The sequence below is a fragment of the Montipora capricornis genome, chromosome 6 (assembly GCF_036669925.1).
Source record: "Montipora capricornis isolate CH-2021 chromosome 6, ASM3666992v2, whole genome shotgun sequence".
NCBI lineage: Eukaryota > Metazoa > Cnidaria > Anthozoa > Scleractinia > Acroporidae > Montipora > Montipora capricornis.
Genome location: NC_090888.1, coordinates 70,896,548 through 70,906,547, shown reverse-complemented (window position 1 = coordinate 70,906,547; position 10,000 = coordinate 70,896,548). Strand labels below are relative to the sequence as shown.

At 40.2% G+C, this 10,000-nt stretch overlaps 2 protein-coding genes across 6 annotated transcripts in view; one reads left to right on the top strand and one right to left on the bottom strand.

The window, feature by feature from the left end:
- The window catches only part of LOC138053644 (cilia- and flagella-associated protein 58-like), a 6,387-nt gene extending 861 nt beyond the window's left edge, over positions 1-5,526 (top strand). Inside the window, exons 1-2 of one of the 5 annotated variants that reach the window (XR_011133233.1) lie at positions 42-211; positions 4,714-4,852. Coding sequence is in view for 2 of the 5 variants with exons in the window: in XM_068900237.1 (XP_068756338.1) it covers positions 1,128-3,554 (2,427 nt within the window). In the remaining 3 variants the exon portion in view is untranslated. The other 4 variants (XM_068900237.1, XR_011133234.1, XM_068900239.1 and 1 more) reach the window with 4 other exon arrangements.
- LOC138053656 (uncharacterized) lies at positions 5,132-5,552 on the bottom strand. Its single transcript, XM_068900259.1, has 2 exons — positions 5,484-5,552; positions 5,132-5,392 (listed from the first exon to the last, which is right to left on the bottom strand). The coding sequence occupies exons 1-2, from the start codon at positions 5,550-5,552 to the stop codon at positions 5,132-5,134; spliced, it is 330 nt and encodes a 109-aa protein (XP_068756360.1).
- Between the last annotated feature and the right edge of the window lie 4,448 nt (positions 5,553-10,000).

Here is a 10,000-nt window from a genome sequence, read left to right as displayed (position 1 = left end):
GACCTTTAAGCCAGTAAACGCTTTAGACTTTCCATTGAAGATATGCCCATTTTGTTCATATTACACAGACGTTTATAAATATAAGAGCTGTAACCTTAACACCCTTTTTGCCTTCCGTGAATATTGTCAAGAGATGCTGTCCAATGATTTTGGGTAAATTACGTTACCATATTTGCAGGGCAAGTGATTGACTGACAGATTTTGTATTCTGGTATGTTTATTACGATTTTTTATCCGTTTTGTCTTTCTATTTTAATCACAGCAAACATATCAAGGGTCTATCCAACACCATGAAAAAATAGACAAACAAAACGCTTTTGGGCAATTTGCACATAAATTACGTTACTGAGATTTATTCCCATAATTTACCTACGGAATACAGCAAGTTGGTAACAGGTGTTCAAAATATATTTGCCTTCTAGGAACTCAAGAATTCATGAATCAGCTTTAATATCACTGTCATTATATAATCGCTAGAAATAATATTGAAGACAATGTAAATTACGTTACCGTAACGTAATTTACCAGAAATAACTTCAGCCGAGATTGTCACACGTGACTGAGGAATTTCGTGAAGTTAGTAGCGTGAGTTCAAAGGTCAGAGTAAATTTACATAAGATGACGCGAGCAAAGCCCTTTCCAACCTCGTGCGACTCGTGCTCACCGACTGCCTTATACTGGGAATCATCTGTGAATCGAATGAATGAACAAATGCCCACACTTTGAGGTAACTTCAGATTAATTATCTTTTTCTTTTACCGAATGAGCTGTAGTTGTGGAAAACAGACAGAAAACGCTTGCGATCAGGTTAATAAATTGAAGACATTATCGGTAACGTAATTTACATTAAAATTAAGGTCACGATTAGGACAAAGAAGACGCCTTCCAGGCTCCCCGATTGTCTAGTTTATCGAAAATATGGAATAAAAGGTAAAATCTTCAACTGTTTCTTGCTTTTACAATGCTCTTATTGCACCCTTTGTTTCGAATACTGTGATTAATACCCAGTCGGGCATTTAAACATTTACTCAAGAAGCGTGTTTAACATCATTCATACGGTAAGCTTTTCCTACAACAAAATTGGATCGAAAGCTTACGGTAGATTGGTAAACTCTTTGTTTACAGACATGGCAAAGACAAGAGCAGAAATCCAGAAAGCATACAGAGAACGAAAAAAGGCCAAAGAAGGTGTACGTTACAAGCAAAGGGAAGTCAAACGGGTACAAAAATACTATCGAAGCACAGCTTATCTTTCGAAAAGTGAATTACAAGAAAGACGGCAAGCAATTAAAGAAAGCGTTGTCAAACACAGAGAAGCAAAGCGTACGAGAATGTCAAGTAACGAGTCATTCTCAAATAGCAGCATACAGTCATCCTCAGAAGTCTCAAAAAGAAGATTAGTAATTAGTTTAGATTTCAACAAACCAAGGAAAAGGTCGCGGGCATTGAAAGCTGCTAAAAAGGAAATATCATCACTACAGCAGAGAGTAAGAAATTTAGAGAAGTCAAATCAACGAATGCGAAAAAGAAATCAAAGGCTTGTTAATCAAAGTAGTGGCGAACACACAGAAAGCAATGGGAACACGCCAAGGACCAAAACCAGAAAGCAGCTCAAAGAAGCAGACCTGCGCCCAAACAAAGTTCACCCCTCTTTGAGAAAGAGGCTCCTGTTCAGCAGCTTCCTGGTGGACGAGATTCGTGAATCAGCCCGATTAAATAAGACTACCCAAAGCAAGCAGGTTATTCGAAATATCGTCTCTGGAAAAATCATGAAGAAGTACAGGCTTATTAGAAGGATGAACAAGGAGACCAGACTGGCGAGGAATAGTCCAATGAAGTCCAAAAGTAAGTCCTGTGTTATGGAGAAGAGAACGTGCCTCCTTCAGCTCCATCAAGCCAAGCAAGAGATGGTTAAAGCTTTTCTTGGAAGGGATCATAATAGCCGAATGATGCCAGGAAAGAACGATGCAAAGAGAAGTGAAACAGGCGTTAAGGTGCAGAAGCGCATCCTGTGCGATTACTTGCACAACTTAATTGACAAGTTCAAAGCAGAAAACCCAGACCAAAGGACGTCCCACGCAACATTTTGCCGACTGAGGCAAAAGCACATAATTCTGGAATCTTTCACTTCCCGTAATACCTGTCTTTGTCAGCATCACCAAAACCTGGCCCTTTTACTACGTGCTCTGAAAGGCAAAGAAGCCACCACCACTGTCAACTCTGACAAGTTTATAGCTGAAAATAATGATGAGCAAATAAAAGAGATCATAGCTGGTCTGCAGTGCCCATCAGTAGAGTATGAGCAGTGGAAACGGGTAGAAGATCAAGATGGAAAAAAGCGCATGAAAGTCGTCAAATACGACGTTTCGAAGGCGGAATTTATCAACGTTGTAGAAAATGCAGTGAGCAAGTTCCGAGGACACGCAAATCGAGTGACTCTGCAGTATTCCCAGCTAAAACGTCTAAAAGAAAACCTTCCGAAGGGTGAGGTAATAGCTCAAATGGACTTTGCCGAGAACTACCTTTGCCAGTCCTGTGATGAAGTCCAGAGTGCGTATTGGAATAGTGTAATGGTAAGTCTTCATCCTGTCGTGGTTTACTTTAAAGATGCTGATGGCCACTTAAAGCACAAGAGCTTTGTATTCGTATCTGATGAGCTATCCCACAACTCATCATCGATATACCTAATACTTAAGAAATTCCTATCTGAGTTAAAGGTTTTGGTCACACCGCTGACTTGCATCCACTACTGGACAGACAGCCCCACCTCACAGTACCGAAACAAGACCATCTTTGCCGTGACAGCTAATCACAAGAGCGAGTTTGGGTTTCCGGCTGTGTGGAACTATTTCGAAGCCGGTCACGGAAAAGGGCCATGCGATGGAGTGGGAGGAACCGCAAAGAGGATGCCAGACGAGGCAGTAAAGACAGGTAAAGTCAAGATCCAAGATGCCAATGACTTTTTCGAGTGGGCCTCAACGAGTCAAACTAGCTCCTCAGTCGCGTACAGATTTTACAGTAAAGAAGAGTATGGTAGAGTAGTAGCATACCTTGAAAGAAAATACAAAGAGGTCAAGGGGGTTCCAAACACGATGAAACTTCATTCTGTGGTTGGCAATTCAGCAGAAAAAGTACTGGTAAGAGAGACCTCTTATTACTGCAGTAACTGCCTCCATGACGAAGGATTCCAAGCAGACTCAACTTGTGGGTGGAAAGTAGTTACCATCTTAAATGAAGTTAGTGGTCCCCTTGACAGCCAACTTGCCGTACGTGTCAATGACTGGGTAGCTGCCGACTACGAAGGAAATTGGTATGTTGGTCAGGTAGTACAAATTGACGAGGATGACGGTGAGTTGGAGGTCTCCTTCATGACAAAAGGAAAAGGAAACAATTTTAACTGGCCTGCACGAAAGGATGTCTTGTGGCTTGAAAGACACAGCATTCTCTGCGTAATTGAGCCTCCGGTCCCCCTTGGCAGAACTCGGCGCATCTTTAAGGTTACAGATGTAACCGTTGAACTGATCGAGCAACGGCTTGAAAGTTTTGAGCTTTAAAAATGAAAACAATGAACTGAAAACTTGACTGAAAACACTGGTTGTGCTACTTTTGTCAGAAGGAACTGAGTTTGATTGATAGCTGCTTTTCATATTCCATTTCTATTTCTTTATGAGTGGATGTAAATTACGTTACCAACTAGAAAAAATAACATAAATTACATATCGAAATTAAGTTTACGTTGCAAAGAACTGCAGAAACTCAAACGCATTGTTATTAATACTCCGTCCAAGGTCACAGCAAATGTTTCAATTTAATTGTGTTGTTCAAGTTTATCAAGAGCAGTTAATCGAAAGTGTGTAGTTCACATTTTCTTTCATGAGAATGAAAGCTTACAGAGCATGAGTTTAGGTAAACCTGTGATTTTATACCGTTATCACGAATAGATTGTTAACAGTGTTATAGTGTAATAGTGTGTTATAGAGTAATAGTGAGACAGTGTAAATTACGTTACCATGTTCCAGGCCGTTTCCGCTTATCTTACGGCGTAACATACCAATTAAAAGTTTGTAGTTAAATAGTTTCGTTTGTAGCATTTATGGTTAGGTGAATGGGGACTTTTACATTCCCGAAGTAAAAACGTAACAGAAAATATAAAAAATGGAAATTTCATATCGATAAAAATATGATTAAACTTGTAAAATTGTTGAAAAGTTATTTCTGTCAAGTTACAAGTTAGTACAAATAATAAAGCAAATTAGTTTTTCCCCATATACATGTTTATTAAAAACGACAAAAGTTTACTTGCAATGACATCTATCCATTACTAAAGTTACGTTTTTCCTATCGAGGTCCTAAAAATCACAAGTTTCTTTTTTTCACAAGAAGGGTTGAACATTTTTTCGTTTAACTTGCAAACTACTTGGTCGTTAATTGCGCAAATTCAGAAAAAGGAAGTTTAAATGTTATCATATTCAGAAATGTTAGTAAAATGAAAATCGGTAACACTTCATTTTTTGACTTTACAAACTGCGAATGGTCCCAGTTAGCTGAGAATGGGTGTGTTTCCATTCCAGCATATTTGTGAAGAAAAAATAAAATGTCTACTAATATATTGTGAGCCTGGTCACATATAACTGTAAGTTCAATGTAAGCCATTCATTGTAAGGAGAGAAATGCTTTATTCGATTTCTTTTCTCTTTAAATTACGCTCTTTAGGCTTTGGAGCTTTTCCTGCAAGTGCTGGACTCGTGGCAATGTGGTGGTGAACAAGGATTTGCAGTAATCTCACGTCCTGCTTCTTTACATGATCAAAGTGCTGAGAGACTGGGTATTAAACTTGGAGTGAATTCCTTCAATCCCCTGTTCTCCGTAGAATCCAAGGCCCATATGCCATCGTCGAAGAAATGGACAAACATGATCTTCCAGCATATGCAGTTTGGCAGTAATTGTCATGTCAGGAAATTTTTCTCGGATACATTTTAAGAACATTTTGATGTCTGCCTCTAAAAAAAGAAAAAGGAGGATCAGACTTAAGACATTCAAGTTGCATAAACATTTCAGCTCCCCGTTGTTCAAAGAGTGGATAGCACTATCCACAAGATAAATCACTATATCTAGTGGATAATTTAATTTTTTATTTGATAGTGCTTATTATCCATTGGACAGTACCATCCACCTTTTGAACAACAGGGGTGAGGTTATGAATTCCCCCACCCATCTTATAAATCTTTTCATCGTCCAGGTAGTCTGCACTGTCATAGACAAAGTGGCAAGCACCAAAAAGTTTGAGTGGTTGATCAAACTTGACCCTTATTTCTCTGGCCTCAGAAATCAATGAAGGGCACAGCTCCTCTGTTTTTTCCACCACAGCACTGCATAGTCTAGTGTTGTTTTCCTTGATGAAAAACAACAGCAGCAACAATTTAATGAAAGTAATGTGATAATGGTTGCTTTTCTAATGTGAAATTTGTCTTACAATTAGTTACCTTGCAGCAAATGTGTACATGGTTACAAATAAATGATTTTCCATGATACGCTTGTCTCTCCACATTCATTTGTTTGAGTACCACATCCAACTGTTTTGTCAGTGTTGCATCTGACCTCTCAAAGGCAGCCAGATGCATTTGCTCATCTGCAAGCTTCTCCTATAATATTGTGTAAAAAGAGAAAACAGTTTGTAGAATTTGAAGTTTTACTTTCGTTGACCTATCTTTTTTTATTATTCCATGGAGAAATATTCATTGAAAAAGAAACCCATATAGTTTTGGAAGCAGTCAAGGAAAAATATGGATTGTGGATTTGTGAGCGTTACAATGCTGTATGATTTCTAGGTAAAGACAAGATTACATTTTTCATACCTGCTGGCTTGCATTTTCATAACCTGCGATCAGGCGTACTTTTCTTGAGACAGGCCGCTAAAAAGTAAGCCTGATACAATTTCTTAACGAGTCGTCTGCCGCCCATCTGTCAAGAGTGATGGTATCATGTGTCATGCTATAAATGTGAGCCAATCAGATTTTACCGGAAATTACCTACGCTGCGATTCAAGTAAAGACGCGACAAAAACAAAATAGCACTCTGGCTTTGATGTCTGCGATCAAAGCTATTACTGCAAATCCTGCTTAACAGTTGGTGTGGTTTCTCTGTTCAAACCATCAAGGAACAAATAACTTCGAGATAAAATGGCAGAAACAGCCCGAATTCTTCATGTCATCATCAGGCGCAATCAACAGTACAATAAACTTTATTTAAACTCGAATATTTGAGATGCCAATAAAAGATGCTATAAAAATAGATATGAGGAAAATGGACTTTGAGAAAGTCTAGTTTTTCAGCAGAAGCTACTCAGCTATCATTTTGTTAGAATTGTGTTCAGATTGTTCAGTGATTCCGTAAACAGTATCGAATTTCTCTGTCAAGCTCGGCTGATTTCCCGAACGTGGCAGCCCTAAAGTTCGATCTATTCGGTTCTTTCTGGATTCGCAACTTGTTGCTTCCGAATATATTCCAAAGGACTTGCCACAACTACAAACGTTTTCGAGTTGGTGGAATTGGGACAAAAATGTAATTGAATCGAGTTTCATGCCATTGGGCCATTAACGCCATGCCATTGAATCATACAGCATTCTATCGGACAATACACTTCATGTAATTGGATCGGATTTTATTTCATTGGATCATACAGCATTCTATAGGACAATACACTTCATGTCATTGGATCGGACTTTATTTTATTGGATCATACAGCATTCTATAGGACAATACACTTCATGTAATTGGATCGGATTTTATTTCATTGGATCATACAGCATTCTATAGGACAATACACTTCATGTAATTGGATCGGATTTTATTTCATTGGATCATACAGCATTCTATCGGACAATACACTTCATGAGTAGTGGTGTGGGCCCCTTCACGTCCCTTTTGACCGTTGGAATGGTCGATTCCAATTTGGGCGGGACATGCCAACGTACGTTAGGGGGACATTCAATTCATGACGTCCACACGGGTCGAGAGAGGGTTGACGTCTCAGAGTCCCAGGCCCCTCACGGTCAGAAAAAACACCAGAGACCCAAGCCCCTCACGGTTCAAGCGAGAAAACAAGACAGGATAGTTTCTTTCCGAATCAAACGGTTTAATGAGGTAGCTATATACAAACGGGAAATCATGAAATTGAAATGTTGAAAAACGAAGGTAAAAAAAGTGGAGAGGGTACATCCCCATAAGGGCAACCACTCTCCTCACGAAAAACGGTTTCATTTATACAAATATTTGCAATAGACGGCTCAGAAAAAAACAAACAAAGTAGAGTTCCGTCTTGTTCGCAACGTTCCGTACAGTATCTATTCAAACATCTCTGAGCGGACAGCAGTAAACAAACAAGCCTTGCAAACCATAACCAACCATTTTAATCAACAACTAAAACTGAAATGACATGCACAGTATTCTCTTTCACAACATTTTTCCGTTTTACTGATCATCTTTACATCCTCTCTCTTCAGTTTAGAATAACAGCAAAATTCTTACTCATTAAAAAGTCAAGCTAAAACGTAGTCAATTCGCTTACTCGACTGCCATTTCACAGACAAACAAAGCAGCTCACGACTGCACATCCATTTCACACAAAACGCCTATCAATGTGATTGTTGAAATATGCCAGAATCTCTGTCAACAGGGAATGGCAAACGTTTTCACGACTTCTTCGTTTTTTTAGCGAGTTTTACAAATAATTATGTGAGGCAGCGAGGTATACATTAAGAAGGAAACCATTTACCTGAAAGCTTTTAACGTTGTCAATAAGTGATTTGTCTCTCGCTCTATTTCTTTCAGCTTTTAACGGTGTTCTTCATCGAAATTTTCTGTTCTTCTCCTTCGTCCACTTTTCTCAAAACTTTCTTTACTTAAATCTCCGCCAAAAAAAAAAAAAGAACAGCGAACGCCGACCACTTGTTCCGCGTTAAAAAGAAAAGGATTCGCCGTCTCCTTGGTTTCAAAGCAGCAATCTTTGTAAGTCTACAACGTCTGATGCCTCCACTGAACCACAAGAGTATCAAGATATACCTGCATATCAAATGACTGGTACAAGCTCACCAGGCCCTAGACCATATCAGGGAAACTTTTAAGAACCTGAATTAGAGGGTAATGGTTCCATGGAAAATTGGGTGATGAATTTCACAACTTGCAGTGGGAGGTGGCCTGGTGCCTAACCTCGTCCCGGTTTACGACCGTTCGGTCGAGTCCCCTTTGACCCCGCATCCACTGCACAAAATGGTAGCACTCCATCTTGGGGCAGTGATGATGCAGCGGATCGTGATCGCAACCGCAGTAGTCTCATCACTACTCAGTCTTTTGGTGCCCCACACGCGCACAACCTGCAACTATTCAAAAACCCTCCAATGACATGCTTCGCGCAATCAATCTTTCTTTCATCTTTTCAATATTGTCTTTGTCCGTAATCTGTTTTTGCTCCCATCGATCATGAAAGGGTACCATATGGTGTTGCTCTACTGGGGGAAACATCATCTTGCACTCTTCACGCCAAGATTTTAGAATATCATTTCTGTTGACCGATACTATGGCTGCCTTTACACACGCATCCGTTTCTTCTGCTCTCTGAAGCTTTGAGTAACGCTCCCAAGCTTGATTTTCATAGATTTTCCAGAACGCTTCGATTATATCCTCACGCATTGCAAGGCGACATTTCTTTCTTTGGAGATGGCGCTCATGTAGCTGTTGCTTTTGAACTCGAACCATTCTTTGAAACTCCGAGCAGCGAGAGGTCACTTCATCTCCATCCACCAAGTTTGTGCTAGGAATCCTTTCGAGACAGTCCCGTGTCTTTTTTCCCTTTTTAAAAAGAGTTCTTGACACCTCATTGTAGAAATGAACGTTACTCATCATTGGGTTACATGGAAAAAATGGCGGAGATCCGTTCAGTTTGTAAAAAGGGGGTGAAGAGAGGAGGGTCGTGACATATATAGAGACGTCGCTTACGGGATTGACCGAGAAGGGATGACATCACACACGGGGATTGGTTGAGAAGGATGATGTCACAGGGACCCAGACCCCTCACGTTACAAAAATGGAAACAAGACCAACTTTAATCATTTAAAACAAGACAAAAATAGGATTTTTTTTACGAATGAAACGATTTAATTAGAAATAAAAGAGCTATTGACAATCGGGAACGTGGGAGGCGGCCTGGTGCCGAGCCTCGTCCCGGTTTATCCAAGTCCGTGTCCATAGGTTATTATAAACAAAAATACAAAAGTCAAACAAGTCCCAGTCTCTGAGCACGTTCTGTATTCACAAAATAAGGAGGCCTGAGGACCCATGCATTCAATACACAAATTCACAGTAGCACAAACAACGTTCTTTAGTTTGTACACCTAAAAATCGTTCACTTGTCATCATCATTTCGTTCTTCTTCATCTTGCGTTGGGATGGGACGCGGTTGGAACATCATGTTCAATACAAATTTCCGTCTCTCCACAGCTGCGTCTGTAGCCTCTTCAACATTCATCGAATCCTCCTCCATGAAACGATGTCGGGTTTTCATAACGTCTTTATGTACGGGGTCATGCTTTAGACGTTCAAACCACTGGAGATAGTGCAAGTACAGCCCTCGCAACTTTCTTCTGTAAACGGGTAACAGGGCATTGAAAGCTTTGGCCTCAGCTATCGTTTCAGAGACCCCCTCCTTCAAGAACTTGTTGGCTTTTTTGTCATAGGTTGAACTCAGTGACTCTTCCACCTCTTGGCGCAGAGTTTCCCAGGGATCTTGGTCATCTATTTCCCTGTCACTAACGTCTTCATCCTCAGACTCGATGACCATGTCCGAGTCCGAGTCTTGTTCTTCCTCTTCATCATGGTTTCGCTCCTCATCTTCTTCACTTCTCTCTTCCGAGGCAGCATAGGGTGGTACTTCCTCAAATATGTCCCCCATGGTTGTGTCTCCCACAGGCTCCTGGTCTATGCGTTTCCAACAACCTCGCCTCTC

Coding starts and splice junctions, on each gene's coding strand:
- LOC138053656 (XM_068900259.1), bottom strand. CDS start 5,552: ATGAATGTGGAGAGACAAGCGTATCATGGAAAATCATTTATTTGTAAC. Junction 5,393..5,483: donor ATGTACACATTTGCTGCAAG/GTAACTAATTGT, acceptor TTTTTCATCAAG/GAAAACAACACTAGACTATG.